Consider the following 27,165-nt stretch of genomic DNA (forward strand, 5'->3'; position numbering starts at 1 on the left):
TTTTCTGCTGCCAGCAGCCCACCCTGTACATAGAGACCCCGAGCATATATGACATCTGTGGTGCCTCCACAGGGAACAGGGGTGTAGCACAGAAATGAGACTGCCTGGGTCAGCAAGAGACCCAAGCATTTGGCATCCTTGGGAGCCACGGAAGGAGCAGGTAACTCAACCAGTTGGAAGAGGCAAGGCTGTAGTGAAGAGAAGGGTTTGACTTTTGCTGCCTCTCCCTGCCTCTCCCTGCTGCCTCTCCCTGCTGCCTCCTGTCATTACAGATGACAGGGCACTGGCTAGAGGATTTTGTTATTCTTATTATTGCTATTATGAAGCAATAACAGTTCATTTTACAGAGAAAGCCTCAAGCTCGAGCTGAGTGCTAAAATACAGACTCTAGAAACATAGCATAGACTCTTAAACATAACAAAGTCTGATGGCAACCATTCAACTCCAGTATTAGTTAACTGTATCTTTTTTCCATATCTAGTTCTTCTGGTGTGCTTTTATAGATATATGTTAAGTTGATCTAGTTGACGTATTTCTGTCCATTCAAGCCCTATGAGTATCTCAGTCTCTTCTGTTAATGATGTTAAGGATTTCAAAAAATATAGCCATGTTCTGACTGACTCATTGGACCATTTAATCTCTGAGCAATTCCAAGTACTGCCTAGCTGAAACTCGTCATACTAAAGAAAGCATTCCCTCCCCCTAAGTATATATGAGCAGTTGTATTAGATCTATCCATTTTGTAGCTTGTCAGCTGTGGAAATGGAATCAGAATAAGAAAAAAGGATGTTCCAAGTGCTCCTTTGAGTTCCTTTAGAAGTCTTGGATGAATACCATCTAGTCCAGTGGGTTGTTAGTGTTAGTATTTATAGAAGTGCTTGCAAATGTAAGCATCCTTTGCTCACACATCAATTTAAAATGTTCCTTTGGACTCCTTCCCCATAAAGAAAAGCAGCAGTCTCAAAAAGTCAGCGAACTCCTCTGTACTGACCAGTGCTAAGAAGCATCAGAACTTTCTGTGCTGTGCCTGAATCTTTATTTTACAACTCTTTTGCTTGGCATGAATTCACTTTCATAGAATTATAGAATGGTAGAATGGTTTGTGTTAGAAGGGACCTCAAAGATCATCAAATTCCAATTCCCCTGCCATGGGCAGAGATACCTCCCACCAGACCAGGTTGCTCAAAGCCCCAGTTTTAAACAGGTGAAGCAAAAAAATGGGAAAGAAAATGGGACTTATTACCGTCTTTTTCAAACTTTTGAAAATTCTTAATTGTGTATTAAATGTAGTCTCATACATAGGACATGTTAATATTCCCTTGAGCATTCCATAAATGCTTTTTCCATTTATTATAAAGTGTGAGTTACTTGCTTGCTTCTTGGGTTCTGCACGCAGAATGGCAGTGAAAGAGTTGTACGCCTTGTACAAAGCTTGGCTGTAAGCTCACTTCCTGTGATGTCTTCCCATATGTCTATGTCTTCTGCTATCGCTCATTATATATTTATGTCTATATTTGATTATGCTTTTAAATACATAGTATGAAGTAACATGAAAGGTAACTGACATCCCATTTCTAATTAATAAATGTAAATTTAAGAAGTCTTGAGTTGAATCTTTCAAAATGCCTAAGAAGCCATTTCTTCTTTCATATATAACATTAAAGTCGGTATGGTGTCATCAAAGCAGTGATGCTCTCAATCATTCTGGCCCCATAAACTTGGACTTGTTGTTTTGAGTAAGCAGTGGAATGTATTGACATATATTTAATGCCTAGACATTCTGGAAATAAATATAACACAAGAAACTACAGCCCCCAATTCACCATGAAATTTAAGTATACACCTAAAACAAAAGTATATGCCTAAATCATAAGTATATAAACTATCCCACTAAGCTTGATGTATAGTCTAGTTAAAGTCTGGTGTGCACCTAAGAGCCCTGCTACATTGAATCTCCTCCTTTGCAGATCTTCTGAGGTAGGTGCATTTGGGTTGGATTTTCATGACCGACATGTTACAAAGAAGAGATCTATGTGTAAGAAATACATCTAGAGGTATATTACAAAACTAAGTAATTTCTGAAACCAGTGAAGATTTCAGAGTATTTTTTGTAATTGAAAAATTGAACTAATATATTAAAATACTTGACTCACCCTTCTCAATTTTAAAGACAATTTTATAGTTCAAGAACATTTTTGTGTGAATCTACCTGTAGACCTATAAATAAAGTAATTTCAAGCTAAAGCAAGCAAGCAATAATTGTTAATACTCAGTGTTTTTTAATAGAAATTTAATATTGATTTTCTAAATAATTTACCAATTTACCAATGTATTTCTGATTTGAGTTTTTGTTAATTTAATGAAATACTAGTTTTATTGAAAGGAAATGCCTTCTCCCTTTCCAGTGAAGTATCTATGTTATCAGAACATACAATGGCCTGTACCCCTTGTGAATGAGGCTATTTGGGCAAAAAGGCAATTAAATAATTTAGTGTGTAAATATTAAAGTTATATTCTATATCACAACTTCTACTGGCATTTGTGTAACCTAAACACAAATCTGGTGAAAGCATCTGAAACTTGTGAACATTTTGCAAAGTAATTTTCATTTGCCGATTCTAAAGTAATTGAGTTGCATGTTTGTATGCACGTGTGCCTGAGAAGCTCTGCTTTCATATGGAATACTGCTTAAAGTCAAAAGTACGGAAGACACACTACTGAGGCTATGTCAGAGTGAATGAATAAAGAAAATGGATGTTCATCAGATTCTCTGTCAGATCACTCCAGCTTTACATCATGCACAACAAGATACAGTGCGGGAAAAGGCATGTAAAACAGGTATAGGAAGGTAGTTAGAAAAGAAGGAGGAATGAAGGAAGGAGGAGAGGGAGCAAATTTGCTAGCAGAATCACAAGATCTTCTGGAAGAAGTCACTGAAGAGCTCCTTATGACTTGGGACTTCATTTCTTTCTGAGGGAACCTTCTTGGGAGCACTGCTCAGCAGGAGGAACCAAGCCCTGCCAGAACAGCAGTGTTCTGCACATCAACTTCATGACACAGAACTGCCAGAACTGGTCTCCAAAAGACTGAGTCTGGTAAGAAATGCAGGCTTTTGTGCCAAAATACTGCCACATGGCATTGTTCTAATGCTTCAGTTACTCTGAGCTAGAAGAAAATGCAGAAAGGTTAAGCACCAAGCAGCATTTGCCAGAAGTGCTGCCCACTGAAAGAAAATAGATTTGGGAATAGTCTGGAATGGATACATGCAAAAAATGTCATAGTTATAGAGAATAAAGATATTCTAATGGTGAAATGAGAGGACTACAAGCAGAGCTTGAGTATATTTTGGTAGGGCTTTCTTTGCTATATAGCTAAAGAAGACTGTGAAAATGATAATGGTTGGGAATCTGGGGAAAAACAAAACAAACAAACAAACAAAAACAAACAAACAAACAACAACAACAACAAACACTGAAAAACAAACAAAAAAAACAAACAAACAAAAATCAGTGGAAAGATAAGAGGACTGGAGCCCAAAGTATTTCCTGGACATTTAGGTTTGAGTTGTTAACAGTCTACAATGAAAAGCAGGAAAAAAAAAAAAAAGTGTTCCTAAACAAGACAAAGGTGGTTTGCAGTTTGGTGTTTTAAGGAGGATTAAAAAATAAATAAATAAAGCAAACGGCAGCTGCAATTCAGAACAAGGCAAAAGCAGTACTTGTGATACCCCTGCAAATGCTTTCTTCAAAGAAAGGTGGAAAAAAAGAAAGCCACGAATAAAATGTGCTTCAGAGAAAAAAGTAGCTTTACATGAGAAATGGATGTGTCTGTACTTGAGTTAATGAAATATGTATTGATGTCTGCGATCACATTTTTGCCCTTCAATTATATTTCATAATTAATAATTTCTGAGGTTTAGCAACAACATTGGCTTGCTGAAGGCATGCTGGTTTGTACACTGTGTGTATACAAACTTTTCTGGCCCTGATACAGCTCCATAGAATCTATGCCAGTGTAACAAAGAGGAAATTTGTTTCTGTTTCTTGGAAGCAATTTCTTCAACACTTACATATTATTTGGGACCCTTTCCATTTTTTATCTTTTAAAGTAGAAAACAAAACAGAAGACATTCCTCTGGAAGTATTACACAGCCTTGAATTTAATTTAGGTTTAAATGTTCATCTACCGCACCGCCTTTGTTTTGCAGAGAGATATTTTAAGTGTGAAAAGCAGTGAGAAAGAATATTATTCCACTCACAAATGCCACAATAGCTGAATCCAAGAAGAGAAAAACAGACCAAGCAAACAAAATAAACAAAAACAACAACAACAAAAAGAGAGGAGAGGAGAGGAGAGGAGAGGAGAGGAGAGGAGAGGAGAGAGGAGAGGAGAGGAGAGGAGAGGAGAGGAGAGGAGAGGAGAGGAGAGGAGAGGAGAGGAGAGGAGAGGAGAGGAGAGGAGAGGAGAGGAGAGGAGAGGAGAGGAGAGGAGAGGAGAGGAGAGGAGAGGAGAGGAGAGGAAAACGTCCATTCTCTTCCCTCTCTCCCATCCCAACCATGTGAGGCTAGGGTTTCAGCTCCAAGAGCACAGTTCCCTCAGCAATCCCATATTACCCTATAACCTCCACTATAAATTTGTAGCGTCTTTTGGATCTGTATATGTCAGGCAGACTGAGTTAAAGTAACTTAAAAGGCACACCAGAGCATTTTGTTAAAGATGTAATAATAAACAGAATAACTTGGGAACTTGTTGATATATATAAACCACCAACTTGCAGATAAATTAGCTTCAGTATTAAGCACCTTCTCTGCTGAGTAGGGAATCTTAAGTGGATATATTGTATTAAATATAGGTGCTGACTGAATTATTAAAATATACCTCTAGAAAGAAGCAATTTGCATTAAAAGTCTAAGGCAATAAAGATCATATGGACCATAATGAGACTGAAATTAATGTGGGGTTACAAAAGGAACAGAAGTAAAAGTACAGCTATACCACTGCAACAGAGATTGCAGAGCAAATGTATATTATTTAAGAACCATTATATGATGATGTAATTAAAGACTCTTGTAATGTGTGGTAACATGCAAAAGAACAAGCAAAATTAGGCTTATGTGTGCTCTTCACCTTTCAAAGCCTGATTTCTGTGTGCTTAACACTCCTTGAATAATGCAGCAACGCATGCTATAATCTTTTCCTGAAATCTGAGGCATGTATCAGTACAAGCTAATCTCCAGAAGGCAACTTTATACTTACCGTGCACATTCAAGAGTTAGAAGGCATAATTTTTAGCTGTCCATATAACTTCTCTTTAATTAATGAATTTGAAAGGGCTATATTTAGTCAGATATCTTAATGTAACCGTACCCTATCATAGTCTCATTGGCATTCCCATTAAGATATTCCAGCAACGTGGTTGAACTGTCTCACTGCTCTATTTTAAGGAGGGAAAGGAGGGAGAGGGCATGCTTCTAAAATATTCTGCAGGGAAAAAAAAAAAAAAAAGAAAAAAAAAAAAGGTAAATCAGTCGCTCATCCCGTACCTTTTGGGTATGTACCCAAAATGAGCAGAAGGGCCGAGGGAAGGCAGCAGACGCTCTCCCCACCCACGGCAGCGGGGGCTGATTTGGGGGACGGGAGGCTGCCGGCCTCCAGCACCGGGGAGCCCCCGAGGGCGGAGGCTGCGCAGGGGCAGCCCGGGGGTGCCGGCAGCTCCGCCCTGGGGGGCTCCTCGATTAAAGGGGACCTCTGCGGGCACCCCTGCTGCCGAGCCCCGGGGGGCGAGCTTTACAGAGCGGCCTCGCTCCGGGGGCAACCGGGGCTGCGGGGATGGGGCGGCGAAACGGTCCTGGGGGATTTTGCATGGGGAAGGGTGTGGGTAAAATGGGTGGGCATCAGATGGGTAGGCATCAGACGGGTGTGCATCAAATGCCATTTCTCCGGGTGGAGGAATAAAGCGGTGTCTCCTCACCTTCCCCCAAACGCCTCTAAGAAAGTGTGAGTCACGACATAATTTGGGAATCGCACCTCTCCCGCTTGCATCTCGCCAACTTGCGGCAACTAGAGCAGCGTTTCCGACGGGACTGGCACGGGCAGGGGCAGGGGCAGGGGCTGCTCAGCGAGGAACTCGCCGGGCTCCCCGCGGACCCCCCCATCCCCCTTCCTCGCCCCGACGGCACCGCGCCCCTCCCGTTATCCCGGGGCACGGCGCGCCCCGTCCCCACCCCGCCGCCCACCGACACTCCCCAGAGGTGCCTCCGCGCCCCCCCCCCGGCTCCCCTTGGCCGCCCCGTGCCCTTCCCGGCCGGGCGGCGGCCGAGCGCCCCTTTCCCCTTCGCCGCCCCTGCGCCGGCGCCGGTGCCGGTGGCGGTCGGGGGGCGGCGGCGGGGGGGGGAGGAAGGATGAGGTCATCCTCTTCCTCGGCGTCAGTCAGCTGGGCGGCGGCGGCGGCGGGGCGGGCGGAGGCGGGCGGGGAGGCGGGGAGGGATGCTCGGCTCCGGGCAGCGCTGCCCTGCCCGCTCCCGGCTCGGGCAGAGCGCGGCGGCGGCCCCGGTACCGCCGGAGGAGGAGGAGGAGGAGGAGGAGGAAGAGGAGGAGGGGAAGGCGGCGGCGAAGGGGGGAGCGGGCTGAGCGCGGCTCGCCGCAGGCAGGCGGCGCTGCGGGCGCGGTCGGCGCGGAGGAGCCGCCCGCGGGCGCGGGGCGCGGAGCCGGGGCCGCGGGGAGCGGCGGGGCCGCGGCGGAGGGCGGGAGGCAGGAGGCAGGGGGAGGAGGAGGAGGAGCAGGGGGAGGCGCGGGATAAAGGAGCGCCCGGCGCTCCCGCTCGCTCTCCGGCGGGGCCGAGGGAGGCATCATGGCCGCGAAGTCGGACGGGCGGCGGAAGATGAAGAAGGGCGGCGAGGTGGCGTTCACGCCGCTGCAGAACTCGGAGCACTCGGGCTCCGTGCAGGCGCTCGCCCCGGGGCTGCCCGCCGGCTCCGGGCCGGGCGGCGGCAGCGACGACGACGAGGCGCCCGGGGGCGGCTGCTGCAGCGGCGGCGGCGGCGGCGGGGACGGCTCGGGCGGCGGCTCCCGCTGCTGCTGCTGCTGCTGCTGCGGCGGCGGCAGAGGAGGAGACGGCGGCGGGGGCGGCGGCGGGGGCTCGCGGGGCTCGGGCGGGGGCTCGTCCTCGCTGTGCCTGCGGCTGGGCAGGGAGCAGCGGCGCTACTCGCTCTGGGACTGCCTCTGGATCCTGGCCGCCCTGGCCGTGTACTTCGCGGACGTGGGCACCGACATCTGGCTGGCGGTCGACTACTACCTGCGGGGCCAGCGCTGGTGGTTCGGGCTCACGCTCTTCTTCGTGCTGCTGGGCTCCCTCTCCGTGCAGGTCTTCAGCTTCCGCTGGTTCGCGCACGACTTCAGCACGGAGGACAGCACCGCAGCCGCAGCCGCCGCCGCCGCCGGGCACTGCCCCGGGGCCGAGAGCAAGCTGCTGGTGAGCAGCAGCTCGGCGGCCGCGGACATCGACGCCGCCCGGCCCTGCACGCCGCAGCGGCAGGCGTCCACCGCCAGCAAGAGCAACGCCACCAACAGCAGCAGCAGCGGCAGCAGCAACGCAGCCGGCAGCGGCCCCGCCGGCAACCGCGGCGGCAGGTCGGCGTCGTGCGCCTTCTGCGTCTGGCTCCTGCAGTCGCTTGTCCACATCCTGCAGCTCGGGCAGGTCTGGAGGTGAGCGGGAGCCGGGAGGGGGGCCGGGAAGGGGGCGGGAGAGCGGCCGGAGGCTGTCAGGGGTCCCTCCTGGGGCGTCCCGCCCCGTCGGGGGGCGCCGCGCCCGGCTGCAGCCCCCGGGCGCCGGGACCCGTCGGAAGGTCCCGGGGAACCCGTGCGAGGAGTTAGTGAAGAAAGAAGGGGAAAGGGGGAGCATCCCGACGCTATCCAGCCTCTGCGGCGTGCGTGGCCGCCGGCCGGGAACTTCACTGGCAGCAGCGAGGAGTTTCGGGAAGCGCCCGTGCACCCCCCCGGTGCGGGGTCTTGGCACGGTGTGGGTGGGCAAATGCTCTGCTCTGCATCCGCTCCTTGCCAAGAATATGTGTTTGTACGTATGGGATGTAGCAGAGAATGCCTCCTCCATCAAACTTTTGAGCCGCTGCCGGCGAAAGCGCTCGCAAGCAATGGTGCGTGCTTCACCGAAAGGGTGTGCTCAGGTGGGCTGTGGAGGGCGCCTGCTGAAAAGGGAGATGACATCATAGTTTGCAAAAGTAATGCTTTCCTGGGTTTTAAGCACACTTCCAGTGAAGAATTTTGTGGAGAGCAAACGCCCTGAAAATACATTTCGTGCTGCCCAAGCAGGGCAAAGTTCAGCGTGCGCAGTGTATGTGAGGAGATGAAGTTTCCATCTGGGATTGGGGCAGACAGGTGCTGCATTGTGCTGCTCATCCAGCAGGGCAGGGCACTCAAGCAACAACTGAAAGCACTTTGGGGGTTTCTCGTTCAATGGGTGGAAAGGAAATACCTCAAGTTTGCTTTGGAAACCCTGCTATTTCAGAATTATTTCATTAGAGAGTTTAATTCGTTGTTACTCTAAACTTCTCTCCCTTGGATTCTTAATCTCATTCGTAATCCCCGATGTGGTCAGGGACTATTTTTTACTCTGTTCATGCAGCTCAGCTCTGTTTGTGGCCTTTAAGCATCAAGGATCACAAGTGCTACAAGGTAACAGACTGAAGACCTTGGGGTGCCATAGCTGTCATCCACATTTGAGATGCTGAGGTTTATTATAACAAGTAGAATTTTCTATGCTTGTGAAACCGACTTGAAGTTACTAGTGTGCTTGTTATAAGGTATGACACAACAGGACTGGAAAAGGGATTTCTGAATGAAAAGTGATGCTTTGTTCTAGATCTTGCATGCTTGTAAGCTCTTGTATGCTCTGTCTCCATGGCTGAACCCAAGATAAATTTAGGACTTTCTGAATGAGATGGCTTTTATGTAATGTTTAGTGCCAGTTCTCTAGAGACAGAAGGGTAGATATAATGGCTCAAGTTGTACATACAAATTCATGTCAATATTTGTCTGCATAAAAGATAGAGTGTGTGACATGCTGAGTGACACAGAAGAGAGTTTAACAACTCACGTCATGACTCTGTGTTGGAAAACACAAAGAGAAGGGTGTTGGGTGGAGCAGGGTGTGATCAGCAGTATTGTACAGCAGTTCTGCCAGAGGAGGTGCCTGGGATTTACAGCTCTCCAGCTGCTTGCTTTTTGGTGAAGCGCAATCTCTTTTAACATAAGATTTGCTTCTTTCAAGACTACCTGGTCCTTTGTATTTAAAGCTAGCTGAGCTTCTTTTAATCATGTATAGCTTTTCTTCATGTTTATGTGCAGTAGCGTAAGACTACCAGAATATTAAATTGACAGGGCATGTTAGGACATTATTTATGTTTTAGCCTGTTATGCTCTTTACCTTTTTCTTCTTTCAGTGAAATAGAGACATAGAATTGTTTTTCTGTCAGTAATTTAGCAGTGCTTGTGTTTGTTGTTTTTTCAAAAATGTACAAATTATGTGGTCAATTGTATGCAGTCTTGCATATCAGTGCATCATAATTAATTAAAGTGACTTCATTTTAATTCCCTGGGTATAACCCTCATAAGGGAGATCCTTAGCAGCCATCTGAAACCAATAATAAGTGTCAAAAAGGAGAGGTCATATCAATCCCTGAGAAACTCTGTGTTTAAATGAGGACTCAGAATTAGCATGATTTGTGGAAAGTAATTATGATTTTCTGGAAAATGGAGCGTACACGATTTGTAGTCCGAAACTTCTTCTCCACAGTGTCACATCTGCACTGCCCTGAGCAAACAGCCCCATGAGAGTTTAGGCTGAAGGAAGATCAAGTGTATTTAGTCGCACGTGTAACTCCTCTGACATAGCTAAACAGACCTTGGTGGCTGTGTTAACATCACAGTCCCCACAGGTGAGAAAAGCCCTGTTTTGCTTTGCTCTGTGCCCCCCTCTGTGTGTTTTCTCTCAGCTCTCAGTTTTCTCTTCTCTTTCTTTTTTTTTCTGTTGGCCTTGGTTAAACCTCTCCTATACCTATATTTAAGTTTCCTAGTGCTTATTGTATTGAATTAAACACAAGTGACGAATGACAGTGATATTTCTGTCATTTCTCTGTTGACAAAAGCCCTAGGTATGAGAACTGAGGTTTGGGTGTTTGGTAGTTTTGCGTGTGGGTAAGGATATCAAGGTGTGTGAAGAGAGGTTTGTTTGTGCCTTGTTGTGAACATGGGTGCTCACTCTGGCTTTATTCAGCCTTCATTGTCCCCTCTCTCCTCTTAAAGTATTAAACCAATTCTTGAATTATTCAATTTCCTTTCATTTGTTTAAATGCCAAAGATTTGGGGGGAGTTGTGTCAACAGTTTATTTAAGGAGGCCATCCTGAGGAGCACTGGGCACACTTGGCAGTCCCAGTGTCCTTGGATTAAAAAAAAATAGTTTAAAAATATGTTTTTAGTTATTAGTTCTGTAGGCTGACTTTTAACAACTCCAAAGCTTTTCCCCATTTTGCATTCAAGATTAATTTTTGTTTACAAAGCTATTGAAAGCTGGATCATTGAAAATGATTGTGTGTTAATTTTAACTAAAATGTGCTAATGGGAAATGAATGAGGTCTTTAATGCGGCATGGAACAATACTGTAAGTAGGCAATCTAAAATTATTAAAACAAATTTTTGCTAGAGTGTAAAGAAGGGGAACTGCAGGAACAGCTAAGCTGCAAATCAGTTCCGAATAAAAGAGTGTCTTTTTTCTTTTGAAATTGGTATAATTTTTCCCTCTCAAATCATAGAATACCGAATTCTTCCATTTTGAAGAATAAGCACATAAATACCTTTTCTAAAATTTTCTTTTCAGGGGTGTTGGATATCCACAGACTTCCTGAGAACACTGTCCCTCAGTTAAAATTCCAGTGGAGCCTCTGAGGATTTGCTTGCCACAGCTGAGTGCAGACACAAGGCCTTTGTTGGCAGCTAATTTTGTAATAAAATATGATCACTGATGAGATTTTCTGGTTTTTGAAAATGCATTATGCCTTCAGAGGTAGATACAGATACATTCCTTACCCATACTTACATGAAAACCACATTGTGGAGCCCTGTTCTCCCCAAAATGTAATGAGAGATGTGGCTTTTTATTAGCAGACTCTAGGGAGTACAAAGAAGATACAACGCACAGGGTCTTTGTATTCCATTGTAAGGAAGTGAATGCTTTAATATCCCTCCCCAATTTATAGTCTGTAAGGACTTTGTGGATGTATGTGGGCCAGTAGGATTCAGATAAACTATTGGCCTTTGAGCCTGGCATGAAAGAATGTAGACACTGCCCTTGAGCATCCCTTTGATACACTGAGCATCCCAGGCTTAGCCCTGGCTTTCAGATCTTGCAGTGGATAACAGGACATGGTGACTGGACGCAAGAGATAATAGCATTCATTTGGTGTTTTTAGAGACAGGTGGTTTCCTTGAGAGCTTTTTTTTTTTTTTTTTTTTTTCCCCACCTGGATGAGATTTCACTGGTCTGGCCGGGGGTTTAGGGGACCATGAGTTGTGGAAACTGGGCAGACAAGAGGAGGATACTGGAGGAGTCAATGGTGCTCCTGTTGTGGTGTCTGGGAAGCAAGAAGTAGGTCTCCAAGACAACTTTGTACCTTGAAGGGGAATGGTGTGAGCAGGCTGCCTAGGTACTCAGAGCGCTCAGAGGTTGTCATTTTGTCTGAAAGGCTGCAGTCAAAGTGCCTGAGAGGCAACTGTCAAGTTTCTGTAGCCGACAAGGCCAGAGGAAGGGTGAATCATTGGAAAGAGGAGGACTTTAAATTGCCCTTTAAATTTATTTCTGGGTAGATGAGATGATAGTGAGATGGCTAAGTATATCCCTGTCGACAGAATGAGGGGTTTTGGCTGAAATTTGCTAGCTGTGTGGGAACCCACACAGAGGAGGAGGAAGATAAGCCAGCTTAATCACTGACCCTTGCAGGTGTCGCTTGTTTGGGGCAGTTTATTCCGAAGTGGGTCTGGTTCCCTGGATCATAGAATCACAGAATGGCTTGGGAAGGGACATTACAGAACATCTAGTTGCAGCCCCCCTTCCATGGGGAGGGATGCCACCCACTAGATCAGGTTGCCCGGGGCCTCGTCCAACGTTAAACACCTCCAGAGATGGGGCATCCACAGCTTCTCTGGGCAACCTGTGCCAGTGCTTCACCACCCTCCCTTTAGGAGTGAAGAATTTCCTCCTAAAATTTCCTCCTCAGAAGTGCCCTGCATTATGCATCCTCCTCTGCTCTCAGTTCTGCCTAAATATCTGCACCATCTTCATCTACAGCTATATTTGTTTATGTGTATTTTTAAGAAATCGTTATCTTTGTTCTCCTTCATGGTTCTTATTTGGAAGAAACAAACAAACAAACAAATAAACCACGTTGCAGTAGGACTGTAGGTGTGATGCTGGATTCTGGAAGCAGGGTGAGCTGTAGTTCCTCTGGTACCCTGTGATGGCATTTTTCACAGAGCGGGATCATTTGCTAAAGAAATTTCATTATCTGCACTCATAAGCTTCACCTCTACAATCAGCTGATGCTTTTACAATTTCAAAATAATAAGGGAAATGGTGGCTGCATGATTCATGAGAAGTCCTTACAACTTTCTCAGGTGCTCACTATTAATGACTGGGCCCTTAAGCTGGAACTGTGAACAGGTAGTTCAAATTAGGAAAAATACCATTAGATTTTACATCAACCCACCTCCATCCTCATATAGACTTGGTTTTTTTTTTCACTTTTCCTCTATCATGTAGTTTTGACACTTTTGTTCAGTAGTAACGTAGGAGCTTGGTGTAGTTAGATGGTCAATAATTCCAGCTGCCATTAGGCTTCACACTGAGATGTGATAATATCTCAATCTGACACCGGCTTTTCTAACTGTTTTGAAATCTGTCAGATAATTTGTCACATTGAGTCCAAATTTATGAGTCATAGCCATTTCCTAGATAAGATTATTGCATATCCTCCCCATCTGTGTCTTAGTAAAGTGAAATGCTACCACTCAGCAATACCATATTTCTTTTATTGAGTTACTGCAGTTCTTGACTGAAAGTCCTGCTGGCTAACTATTTTGCTTGCTGCGTCTTTAGGATTCGGGAAAGGTGATGGACTGTCAGAAACAGGAATTAAGGTTTCTGTTATTTTCATTTTTCTGGAAACCAGGAGTAGAAGGTGCAGACTGCTTTCTAGGTGGCCTAACTACATTTAAAGTTTCACTAATAAATGGAGCAGTATGAATATTTCATTCCTTTTTTTATTATTTTTTTTTTTTTTCCCCAAAGTCAGTGATATGCAGATGAAGGCTGTGCCTTTCATATATATATATATATTATTTTTTTTTTTCAGAAACACAATTGTGAAGCTTTACTTACCATGTTCTTAAAAATCTCTTACAAGTCTGCATACAAATCAGATTTGGTATTCAGTTTATTCTAATAACCTAAGCTACATGTAAAAGATGCTGATGTACTTTAGAAGAAAGATACTCTGCTTTAATAATTAACAAGGGTTCTCTCTATAGAGAATATTTATCACTTACATAAGTTTTTGGATTTTCAAAGGACTGCTTAGGCACTAAAATTTCTGATTGCTCAGTTGGCTTAGTAGGTGAACCAATATTTTATACAGAGGATGCTTTCTAGCAACTTACAGATGAGAATAATTTATATTTGGCTTTTTCCAAAGAAGTGGAAAATCTATAACATTTTAAGGTTAGTGCTCCAGAGGATTTCCTGTCACTATGTGTAGATGCTGTTCTAGAGTTCTCTATTGAAATGCAGGAATGTCTGTATACACATGCCATGAATTCAAAGAAATGTTTCATGTTATAATTTGTTCCTAGATGTTGTAATCTTGCAGAAAATTCTTATAACCAGATGAACTTTTCTGGCTAAAATTTCCTCCTGTTTAACTTGCATTAGGGAATATATTTAGTGCTGAAAGGTCCAAATCCCCTTGGAAAAGAAAGAATGAGGAACATCACAGTTATCCTGCCCCATATCTTCAGGTTATTTACGTTGTAGCCCACCTTGTCCAGAACAGTACTCTCAGTCAGCTGGGTTAGTCCTTAATATTTGTCCGTAAAGACTGACTTGCCTACAAACATACAAAAGTTCTAGTAAAATTAAAATGAAATCAATATCTGTGTCACTTACTTGTAGCTTGTAGCTACTTACTTGTAGCTTGTTCTCCCATCTCTCTCTTCCAATTAAGTAGCGTTTCATATACTGTGGGTTAATCACAACAGTGACTTAGTTTCAAGTAAACAGCTTGTTTGGGAGGGATTTATCGTACACAGACAAAATCAATAGTTCTTTTGCTTACATTTCAAGGTACAGTAGACATTTGTGGTTGCTAAAATATGTTTACAAAGTAGTGCCATTTTTGTCCATTTTAGCACAACTGTCAGTTGTATACATTGTGTCAAGAAGACATATAGGAGTGGAAGTGGCAAACAGTCTATAAAAAGAATGTTGTTTGTTTGTTTGTTTTGTTTAAATGAAAGGAGGCTGATATGAAAGAGAGCATGAGAGAATTGAGGGAGCATACAAAAGGAGATGAAAGGTTATGAAAAGGCACAGGAATACCAGTTACTCCTTGGATGCTCTTTACCTAACTCCAGCTTATTTTCCTTCAACCACTGACCAAATAGAGACCATCTGAATAATTTTAAACGTGATTGCATGAGATACTGGAGAAGAAGTCAGAAAATAAGAATAGTTATATAGCTGGACAAACACAGAGAAAATGTTAGATGCAATTTTAACTCCAATTGCAGCCAATAGTCACCTGAACAACAATAAATACAAATGTGAGGTACAAGTTTGGCATCAGTTTACTGCAAATACAGTACCCTTAAGTATGTTTTTGTAAATTTTAGAATTAAGAACAAATAGGCCTTGGGTATATATTTTTCCAAGAGATTTTACTTGAATTTCCTAACAGCCATAACCTGAATTAGCATCTCCCTGTGATCTCTGATTGTTGAAGTAATTCCTTATCACTCTTCCTCTCATTCTGTTTCCCTCCTGGAATGGCTGAAAAGAGTAATAAGGTATTTTTTTCCCCAAATAAAATATTTGCTATACTACATTGTTATTTCCACTACTTTTCCTTTGCTACAACATGCTTGTGCTGTTCAATATGTTCATGGTATAAGATTTGTGTGGTGAGCTATATAAATCTTCTTGATTGGCAGAGCTCATCAGTGGGGGTGGTTAATGCTATCAGTTACGAATGATTTGGTATCACTATTTGGAGCAAATGGAATGAGACTGTTTTGTGGGGTGTTTTCAGAGGAAGTTTGGCAGTCAATGATGTGGCAACAAAAGTAACTTCTTGTTCTTCTAAAACTGGAAGGTGTGACTTAGGCAAGACTAATGTACCAAGGACCAGTACCAGCTGCTTGAGAGAAAGATGCAGATGTTTTACCATGAATAAAAAGTGAATTAACCTATGGATGGAAGAATGCTTTTCCTTATCCCTGTCAGCTGCTATCTATCAGATTGATTTCTGTCCTTAAGAATGAAGGTTAGTGGTGCCACAGTTTGCTACATTACTCACTGTAATGGGATGTTTTCATGTAAACATCTAAATCTATTCTGGGGTCCTGCCAACTTCTTTCAGAGTAGTGTTCTTCTGTCTGTTGTGCCTAGGATCAGTTCCAGCAGGTCCAAAGAGATTACCTTGTAACAGTGAGCTCGAGACTTCAGTTCTCTATAGAGAGCCATGTAACCTTACACTGAAAGCTTTCAAGTGTACACGCAGAGAAAAGAACAGGAAGACACTGGACACATTTTCGTGGTTTAATATTGGTTAGTGTGAAACAATCAGCTTTGTCGTAATAATTGTGTTGTCTTTTTTATCTTAAAGAAGGGTATGGGCGGAGTTGTGTCACTTCTTATTTTTCATCAGCCCTAATCTTTATATTCTCACTTTGTATGGAAATCCTTCTGTGAACCAGATCTAAAAGGGGTCTTGTCACTGCAAAGCAGAATTTAGATGTTCTTTCAGGCAATAGACCTGAAAATATGACCTAGAAAATTTGGCTCAGCAGCCTTGTTAGGAAGTTCCTTGAAGAACTTAACTACAATGGACCATAACCTTTGACTTCAAAGAGTCCTTGAGGCTTGTATTTCTGCATTTTGGCTGTGCCCAAATTGCCCCAGTACACACAGCTTGAGTTCCTGTTTCTCATTTAAGCCCCTTGCAAACCAGGAACTAGGCTGAGTGGCACCAAAATCCCTTAGTGCATCCAGTTGTCAAGCATTGTTTAAACCTTCTTTAAGAGCATTGATGAGCTCAGATCCCTGACAAGCATTATCAAATCTGCCTTATTTCAAAGTAGTACTGGAGAAATGTCCTCTGTGATTAGAGTATTCAGGTTTTAGAAGATCTGAGCCCACTGCCCTTTCCAGCTATGAGGGCTCAGATCCTGTCTGCCAGAGTGCCCTCTCTACTGAGGCTTGGGAGAGACTGGATGGGGACATTTACTCTTCTTTGCACTGGAGCTGCATCATCATGCTGACAGAAATGTAACACTCATGAGGCCAGAGAGGAAGAGCACAGTTCTGTGACCTAATACTTAAGGCCCTCAAATGGGACCAAATACAGATTTCCCTGTCTTTCTTTTTTGCTTAATTGATTTTAGTTGCCCACCTTTTAACCTTCTCTCTTTCTTATCCTAAATGTCTATGCTGACAGTATTTCTGTTTGCAAACATTCATCTTGCATGTATAGCATAGCCACAAACAAGATCATTGTAGATATCCACGTGAAAAATACCTGACTAGCTTGTAGGAGCAGCTCTAGACAATTGAAATAGGCTGAGACAGAAGGATTGGTATATTCATTTTTTTCATCAACCTTTCTCTGTCATATACAGTCAACCTTAGAAAAAAGAGAAAAGGCATTTTTTGATGTGTCACTCAGTATCTGTTTCATCCTTTTTGACTGCGGTCTCGTGCAAAAGTAAATTAGACAGATATTTAAAAATGCTTAAGTCCCTGGTTCTTGCTCTGAGTTTCTTAAAAATGGATTTTATTTTTTTAGTTGATTTTTCTTAATGTAAAAAGCACAGTTTCATGCCTGAAATAACATCTGAGCAATTCTGTGTCTTAGTTTCCCAACTTCTTGTCTCCCAACTCACCAGAAGCTCCACAGCAAGTAGAACTCAAATTTTCAGTGCGCATCATTTTGGTTGCATTTTTTTTTTTCACCTATCTAAATTTCAGAAATGGAAAACTATACCTCAATATTACTTTCACTAAAGTGATGTTTATTATCACTTTTTTTTTTTTTCTTAATGGGGAGAGGAGATTTAACATGCTTCAAATTGGCAGTCAAAAGTAGTCTATACTTCTGAAATTATTCCTTAGTCTTTTAATGTATATTTATCAATATAGTTGCTATATGGATATTTTGAAGCTTAATATTTATACAATATGTTGAGGTACTCATGGAAAATGATCTAGGTGAAAACAATTCAAAATAAATTATCTTTTCAATTAAAAGTAAAAGTTAATATTCAGTTAAAAGATGCTTTAAGTTAAACATGTTCAAAACCTGAACAACTCTCCATAATGGACATCATCAGGGCATTTAAGCAAAAAATTAATATTTCAAGGATTTCTTTCCCCAAAGATTTGTACTTATTAAGCCCATAATGTGCTAAATGATGTAAAAAAAATCCTGTCCTTCACCCTCTTTTCTTAACTTCCCCACTTCTGCTGCTCTAAGTTAGCTCATCACCTCGTCTCTTATACTGTTTTCATTATCTGTTAGTCTGCTTTTTAAACTGTATCCAATATGCTAAGTTAAAAAAGGGCCTCGTAAGAAGTGTTGGGACTTTTTTTTGAGCATAGAGAGAATGCTAGGATCAACTTCAGTCCAAAGCTTCCAAGCACCGGACATTTCTGCTTCAAAAACAGTGACATGTATGGGTGACAGCAGACAAATGAGGTGAGTGTAGATCTCATTACCTTTCTGGTAATAATGGTGGAAACTACATTTAATGTGGAATTATTGGAAAAAGCATAACTGTATACAGAGTTCATAGTATATTAAACAAAGATGTTCTGTAAGTAAAGACTGGGCAATTAAAGAAGATTTACCCAAGTGAAGCCAAATACAGTGCAGAGGATAATTAATGTGGCTGAGATAACTCAATAATAATGGCTTTGAACTTTTACAATAGTGCATTAATGCATGTGTCAGAAGGAGGGATTGCATTTACAATCAACAACCATTTGTTAGGACTTTTTTACCACATAGGTTAATTAAATACTTGTGATAACAGAATATGAAGATTACCTTACTGAACTAAGGGCTGTGCTTGGTCCTTAAGTATGCCATTCATTATTTTTCGTGTACCTAAAAATAAATTTTTTTAGATGTGTTTTTTCTATAACCAGTCCTTATTCTGAAAATGTCACTTCTGTGGCAGAGCAATGCCATTAATAGTCAAATTGACTTAGAGAATTAATTAGCTATTGGCTTTTTTTGCCTGCACGGCTGTTCTGGAGGGCTGTTGGAAAAACTAGCAGTTTTAACACAAGCCACCCCACTGTCAGTTCCTAGGCTTTTCCCTGAAGAGAGAAGCAGAGCATGAAAGCTGAGGAGCTGAGAAGCTCAGAGGAGCTCTAGATAAAACGGACCTGTTCCTTTGCCGGATAGGAGCTGTTATGTAGGTGCTGACAGGGGAGTTGGACTTGCTTTATGAGTGTGTGGTGGTTTTAACTTCACCAAAAAGTCTCTCTAGAGGGAGCAGCTAGTCTCATGACCAAGCTGTGATTTGGGTCACGGGAGGTTCTTCGTGTGGGACTTACTTCAGACAGTTCAGGGCAGGTCTTTAATCCTTGTGTCTCCTTTTCTCTTTCTGTGCAATGTATTAATGGTTTCCAGTCTCACCTGTGCTGGTAAGGTAGTAAGCTTTTTGGAGGAAGGATTTCTTTCCATTCCTTCAGAAACTTTGTAGCACAGCAGAAGGCTGGTATTATTTGGAGTTTTTGGGGTACTTCTGTAACACAAGTAATGAGCAGTTGCTACTCCTTGTAGTTTAAGAACATGCTCAAAATAGAGTGGTGTTTCTGAACAGGTGCCTTTCCCAACTCCTCTGAAGTCAATTCCAGAGCTGGACTCAGTCCTTCTCCTTTAGTATGGCTATTCCTACATGTCCTATCTCTTTATTATGTAGTCTGTGGATTCTCCCAAGGAAGCCAGCCCCTTCTGTGATAGCAGCCAGCACTTTTCTACAGGGTTCCTATCTTTTAATAGGACAGGTACCAGACCTGTAGAACCTGTAGAGTTCATATTAATAAGCTTTTATCAATGTTATTTGCAGTGTTTTACAGATAAGCAATTTCTGTGATAAAAAATGAGGCGATACATGCACATCTTTATATTTGAGATATCAAATGATCTGACTGACTTCCTTTAAGTGTAGAAAGTATTGGATGGGAAGAACATCTTGAAAAAATGTTGACTGTCAGCTAAATTACGATTAAGTATGTTTCAGTAATGACATAAAAGTGTTCCTAATGGATACTCTAAGTAAGAAATAGACATGAATTACAAGGAAGAGAATACTGTTTAAAATTTTTGTATCTAACGCTAATTCTTAAAGGAACCTTTTAAATTTCCGTAAAATAATTCATTGAGCTTTGAAACAATTGGGGTTTAAATTACTAGCTTGTATTAACACGGGATGTTTTCAATACCTTGGCAAATCCTATCTTCCTAATTTTTAATTTTATATCAATACCTAAGGAGTAAAGGTGTCCAGCAGCTTTATTTGACATCTAACACTAATATAGGAGTCAAACTTAAAAGGACACTGTTCATGATCATCATAAAAAAAAAAATAGAACGTACAAGTATTCTTTTGAAGTTCAATTATGAATTCAGTTTGACCTTGTTAATGACTTGTTCTGATATCTTGAGCTTGAACTTTATTAGTGCAAATATTATGGAAGGTGTATTTTAAACCTGAGAGCCAGAATATTAATAAAAAGCTTAATTATGTATTCATTAGTTATATTCAGAATTCAGATGGGTTTTACTTAATTTCATTCCCCATCCAATCAAGGATCAGAAGCAATGACACATGATTTAAATAGCAAATTGTTTTGGATATTTCTAATTAGCAGACATGAGGGACTGGTTATTAAAGAAATTAACTGTGGCATGTTGAAAACTGAAGAATAACCTTGAATTAAGAATAAACTCAATATTTAAATCTGTTCACAGAAAATTTATAGAAAGATTTAATCAATTTCTAGTGTGTATAAGCTATTTTCTCATTTATAAACAATAGAAATATGATAGAAATATGTCTTCATATGTTGTGCCATAAATCATTCTTTGGAGAATTCTTCATGGATAGCACCTTAAGAGTTGTGTGGATGGAGAATGGGAGATATAAAGATTATTTATGTACCTTTCAAAACTTTATTTATGTACATTTCAAGTAATCGTTTTGGGTTCAAATGTTGCAGCTGTCACTCAAGAATGCACTTTATTCTGAGAATACCTCTTCAACTAAATAAATTCTAATTTAGTCATAATGCAGAATATGTCACACTGGATTTATCTTACTTTGTGAGAATCTGACACTACTTCATTGGTGTTTTCACTCTGCCACCCTCAAAAACCTGTGAAGACTCCTTTTGAAGGGGCAAGGTTTTGAAAAATGTTTGAGCACTTGAAGGATCCGTGGAAGAATTGGGTCCTTCTCCCTGTTCCTACTGGCACTCCATGCTCAGTTAAGTGTCCTTCAGCTCCACTACGACCCAAAGCTCTTTGATTCTGTGATGTACCAGTCTTGATGCCAGAGGAAGGCTGTTTTGCATCTCCCTTGGAGCTGGATTTCTATGAATGTTATTGTATTCTGCTGGCAAGGAAGCATATAGCTATAGGAATAGTCTAGGACACCTATTGATTGCTATCACTGAATGTGTACGTAGGTGTGATTTGTTGCAAGAAATTTCCTGACACAGGCTGTCCCACATCTTTTTTTATTTTCTAAGGTGAACATCATTTTAGTATATAGTCTTCACAAAGGGAAGAAGAAGATGAAGGAATCAGGTAAAATCCATGAGCTGTCAGTCACGGAAGTATCTTTTTTAATTTCCTTTTTCTCTTGGCATCTATTTTTATCATATTCAAGCATTAGCTCTGAGAGAGAAATAATGTTCACTTCAAAAGCCACTTCCTGCTCAATAAATAATTCAGAGCCATAGATTGTTCATGAGGAAATATCAACAAACTAGTAGTAATTTAATACACCGAGCAATCGCACTCACTTTAGCCTACATATGATTTAAATAGAATATGACAGTTTAGGGTCTCCATTTGCCCTATGGCACATTGGGATCAAACTTGGCAAGTGATTGCAGTGTTCTCATATCTTCTGAAGAAGTGAATGAAAGTTGCATAATTCAGAGAGGATTTCTTAATTACATGCTAAATCAGAGTTTGCCTGTTTGTGTTCTGAATCCAAATTATTGCCTAGGACCAGCTTTAGAGCATGTGAATGTTTTCTCTGTCCTTTGTTAACTAGCATCTCACAATCATGTGTCTTTTTATTTTTTTAAACTTGAACTATTATTTAGAAGCACAGTTTAAGTATGTTACCTGCATTTGCTTTATTCTGTGGATAAAGGTCTATGTCTAGCTGTCTGACCTGTGAAATCCATCTACAGAGGTCAACCTGCTGTAAGTTTTATCACACTTTTCTGTTCTAAACACTGACTGTAGTACTTTTTCTTCTTCCTTTTTCACTAGTATGCCAAAAACCTATGTCACAGGGTGTTAGCTACTGATTGTGCTGGGAAGGTTTGTGTTTCTGTCTTAAATAGTTATGGTTAAAAATAGATGAACTCCTTCTGACTCCAGTATCCTCTCCCTAGTGGGAGGAAAATGTAGAGCTCAGAGTATATCTATGTTATGGGCATTGTGTGCTACTAGAACAAGACTACATATCTGTCATACCTAAACTCGAGTTAGGGCTTCTCCTTTCCTTCTCCACGTCACTTTATGTGGTGTGGTTCATCTGTATTTGGACTTGGTGCATCATAAATATGGCATAAAGTTTCTTCCTTTTTGGCTCTACACATGCAAAATCAATCTAAACTCTGCGTGACAATAAATGTTCCTGTGAAGTGGCTATAATCAATTGAACCATTGCAAATTTATCTCTGGTTTCCATCTGTGGAAGTGGTTTTGCATTGAAAGCAAGGGATGCCTACTGTCAACGGACGGTAGGTGTAATGCATAACTTCCTAAATTTGTCCTTTGTGTCTTCTAGGGTCTGTATCTCCTAATGAGCCTATCCTTAGGAAGTCTTCCAACCATAACAGAGTGTTTATCCTGAAGATATATAATGAAATCAAACATAGGTACATGTAATTGCCTTGGTGATAAGATGCACCCCAGGGCTGTGCTTCTCCAGGAAAAGAGCAGATTGCAATTGAGGAGTAACATGTTTTTCCATGTTCTTGGAATGGAAATAATTGCTCTTCCTACTTCTATAGCATTCTCCCATTCATCTAGCTGTTACGGTGAAAAGATAGCCAGGGCTTCTCTCACAAACATCTTCACCTACAAAGATGGCTGTAGCTGAGCAATTCTTTCTCCAAAGTTCCATTATAAGCTGAATAGATCTAGAAAGGACTCAAGGGGAGCCATTCCTCTTCATGTGAACCCATGCTCACCTGCAGAAATATCATGTCTCAAGATCTGACTTTTTGTGAAAGTATGCTGACCTTGGTTGCTGAACTTTCAGTTTAACCTGATCTTGCAGTGCGAATGTGCCAGAGGTTTTCACCTTGGAAAGAGTCTGCTGATCATGTGTCATCCATGTGAAGTCGGGGAACATTAGATCCACGGTAGATATGTGTCTCCTTTGATTCAAAATGTCTTTAAAACTTTAAAATGTTCAGAAATTTCATTTATGTTCCAGTGGGATAAGAGAATGGACACTTGATGGAACAATGGTGATCATAACTCAAGGACAGTGCTATAAGGGATGTGTTTTGGAGTACCAGACATTAAATGCAGCTGGATGGAAAATATGTCTAAAGATACACTGTTCTTGTCTAACTGAGAAACTGGCTTCAAGTTGAAGCTGACATACGAGGAAGGCCTTTAAACTGAGAAACTGGAGAAGACTGTGGGAAACTCACTTATCCCCCCCTCATATATTTCTATATATACACATAAATGGGTGTGAGATGAGTAAAATGGGGATAATGAGGATACAACAGTGGAAATGGAAATGGAAGTTGAAATCGTAATTTGAATAGCAAAGAAAAATAAAATTATAAGCTGCTGGGAAAGTAGAAGGGAAGAGGACACATTGCTGCTAGGAATATGCTTGATCTGTTTAGTGCCTGAGTGATATCCCTAAGGAAAAGATGAAACATAGATAAAGACCTGACAAAAACCTGTGCAAGAAAAGGGAAGAATTAGGACCATCTGTGCAGAACCTGAATCAGTGAATTCATGACTGGAAGTGGGTGTTTGAAAGTTTTTTGCTACTGAGGAAAGACAAATCAAAATAGAGAATTGCTGGTATACTACTGCGTATTAATGATGTAATAACTTGAATGTGTAAGTATGTGTTTGGTTATTTTTTTATTTTTATTTTTTGAAAGGACTGCAAAAGTGGTTAGCTGTAATGGCTTGTTGGAGTCCTATTGTGAGAAGGGTAAACATTCCAGAAATCTTTTGAAATGTTATCATTATGGGGGATTTAAACTACCTAAATCGATATTGGAGAACACAGCCTATTAGTAACCATCGTAAATGTTTGCATGTGGAAGCTGACAGTCTTCATCAAGTAGCTAATGTATCAATTAAATATGTTACAGTGTCTTGTTTTATATGTGGATGTAGTTCTAGAATTTCTCAGTAAGCAATGAAGACACTATTGAAAGGTGATAACACCAAATAACCTTCAACAGAGTAAACACAGATTTCCTCAGTTTATGTTTCTTGAGGAAATAAAAAAAATAATTGAAAAGATTGTTTTCTGTTTCAAAAGACCAATAGGGACCGGCTAGTAGAAGAAACTTGCAGGTATAAATATATAAAGAAATTCTAAATTTCTTAGAAATTAATGATGCTAACACTGCCAGGAATCTGAATGTCAAAAAGAGAGAAAGATTTATAGGTTTGGCTCTGAAATAAAGTGTATATATTAAAACTTTGTGACACCATTAGGAATAAGCAAGAGACACCTTCCCCCCTCCCTGCCTTCCTTCCCAGCTGTCTGATCAGCAACTCAGACTGAGTCTCAGAGGTCAAGAGGTTTGGAGATAAAGCAAGAATTCCCAAAGCCAAACTGAGCTGGGCTTTGCAAAAGAAATAACAAATAGCAAAGCATTCTTCAGCTATATAATAGGGACAGAAAAAGGATGAAAGAGAGCTGGTATCTTGTGAGGATGGATATTAAAGATAATCTAGATATGGCTCAGTGCTTTCCTTCATTTTTCAGTAAAGATGATGATGTTAGCACGGTGGAAAAGGGAAGATAGATAATGTACACGGAGGTATTAAAATAGAAATTACCACAGCTGCAGTGAAACCAACAGTGAATGAGTTTATCTTAGTAAAATCAGGGGGAATGAACAATTTCCATTCCAGAGTACTGAAAGAACTGGTGAATTACATGTATATGTTGAATCTGTTAAGACAGATAGTACCATAAGGCTGGAGAACAGCAAATGCAACTGTATATTTAGGAAGCTGAGAAATTATACAGCAACTATAGATCTATGAGTGAGTGAAGCTTTAGGTATCCTTACCTTTAAAAACTTCTAAAGACACACAATTAAAGGGGCAAGTGGAATAAAGTGCAACTGGACTTACTAAAGATAGATAGCACCAGGCTTGACTGGCAATTTTCTTGGTAACGTATTAAATTTTATAAATGAAGGAAATGTGGTGTGCATACTCTACATGGCAGGAAAAAACTGCCATACACCCTGGAAGTTTTCAGCTGAGATGGGCGAGAAGGGGGTTAGCAAAGGGCTGTAGGGTAGGAAAGAAACCAACTTGCTAGCATGTATGTTTAAGAACAACACATGCATTATTATCTGAATTATAACAGGGGCACTGTGTAGTCACAGCCACTGTTTCAGTGAATTATCAAAAGCTCATGCACTGAGTGTTTACACCCCTCATAGCATCTTCCTTCCCACCCAGGAGACCTATGCTCAAACAACTACGTTGCCATTTTGTAGATATTTCCAAACTATAGCTGCTTTTGTTTTCAAAATTCTGAATTTTATATCAGATAGAAGCTTGCATTTCACAGCCTGGTCTGAGCATATTGGGATGTTGTTTATTCTCCAGGCATGATCTGAACAGATAAAAAAAATTGCTGGTAGAAATACAGTCAAAACAAATTGAGGCTTTCTACATTTTGATTTTGCTCCACAGAGATGTATTGTCACATGCTATGAAATCAGAGAGCTTAAAAACTTCAGAGTCAATGATTTAAGCTTCCGCTAAATATCTTCTCAAACAGGATCCAAGTGTCTGTATCTGTGTCATACCAGGAGACCACAGTTAAATTAGAACTCTCCATATGTTGTGGCATGCCATAAAATTGTACTTAAGCTTTGCTATGATAATATATATGTGGGACCAAGATTCTTCTAAAGGTACAATCTTTGTACCTTTTTACCTGATACATAATCTCAGAGGAGTTTACTGGGTGCTTAGCAGTCACAAGGATTCAGTTGCTTACTTAGGTGCCTATAAAGTGACAGAGGAAACCAATTGTTACAGCTGAAAATTGCGTCCAAATTTTTATAATTTAGACCTGAAGTGTAGAGAAAAATTAAAGAGCTAGCATTTTTGATTTATTATTATTATTATTATTATTATTATTATTATTATTATTATTACTAGACCATGTGCTTAGTACTTTGTAACACTTCCTGCTTGGAGTTTTTAGGATTACAGTAAAAAGACTTTTGACAGTTCCTGCAAGTCAAGGCAGCAATGTGTTTTTTGTTTGTGTCCTATAGTATCCCTAAATTGAAATCTATAAATAACATGATATTATTGTGAAAGCATCCTTATTTTAAGTTTTATACTTTACTTTGAAACATTTTTACCTGCTCCTGAACAAGTGCCATATCCAGAAAATGAGACTAATTGAGAAGCAGAACAGTACAGTTTCACTGAGCCCAGTTTTGTACACCTTGTCCAAAATTGTAATGCCATTGTTAAAATAGTGTTGAAGAACTTTCTTTAGACTGTGTTCAATAGTTTTGTTGTTGGTTGGTTCATGCTGGAGTTTTTCTAACCTCAGATGTGGAGGTGATTCTTTTCCCCAGCATTACATAGAGCTAAGTGCTTCAGAAATTGAGTTAGTTCGAAGAAAAAAAAAAATGTTGTTTTGGGCAGAGTCTGGAACACACTCCTTCTTCAAAGTACCACAGCCCCAGATAGTTAAACGGTGCTAAGTGGAAACTGTGGTTGGGAGTAGGGCTGGCCAGTGTAATTGCATGGCGTGTTAAAACATCTAGCAGCAGAGGAGGCAACTGGGCAGGTTACCCTGCATGCCGGGCAAGGGCAGAGGCACCCATCTTTGGGATCTGCATAAAGTCCCCACAGGCTTAACCATGTGTCTGACTCCTTTATCAGCCACTGATTCCAGTTCAAGGAACTCATAACATAAGTAGTATCTTACTCATCCCAGGCAAAAATGACAGAATCAGGCCATTAGGTGGTATTGTAAGTTTTCTAATAATAGCTGCAAAACGGATTACTCAATCACTGTGAGCTGTGGCACCTTTTTTTTTTTTTTTTTCATAGAGTTGGGATTTTTATTTGGCGAGTACTGCTTTAGCAGCTGTCATAGTGAGAGGAAACACCGTGATGTGCAGGAGAAGGCACAGCCACATGTGTGTACTAGACTTCATAGCTGGCACGAACGAGAAGTAACAGCCATGTCAGGACGCCAGACCTTCTAAAATTTCGTTTTGTTTCCTACCTGTAGAAATACATACAGAGCTCTGATCCTTCAAACACCACAACGCCTGTGTTAAGTACATATACAAGCAGCTGTAGAACCAGGAG

General features: G+C 41.3%; 1 protein-coding gene and 1 long non-coding RNA gene across 2 annotated transcripts in view; both read left to right on the plus strand.

Moving 5' to 3' along the window:
* Nucleotides 1-6,514: 6,514 nt before the first annotated feature.
* Nucleotides 6,515-27,165, plus strand: part of XKR4 (XK related 4) — a 230,171-nt gene continuing 209,520 nt past the window's right edge. Inside the window, exon 1 of the mRNA XM_048072449.2 lies at nt 6,515-7,704. Coding sequence (XP_047928406.2) covers nt 6,851-7,704 — 854 coding nt within the window. The 5' untranslated portion in view covers nt 6,515-6,850. The remainder of the gene's footprint in view (nt 7,705-27,165) is intronic.
* LOC136790188 (uncharacterized) lies at nt 7,737-11,039 on the plus strand. The gene is made up of 2 exons (XR_010829683.1): nt 7,737-9,950; nt 10,890-11,039. It is a non-coding gene; the product is annotated as an uncharacterized lncRNA (long non-coding RNA).

This window comes from Anser cygnoides, chromosome 2 (genome assembly GCF_040182565.1).
Source record: "Anser cygnoides isolate HZ-2024a breed goose chromosome 2, Taihu_goose_T2T_genome, whole genome shotgun sequence".
NCBI classification, from domain to species: Eukaryota; Metazoa; Chordata; class Aves; order Anseriformes; family Anatidae; genus Anser; species Anser cygnoides.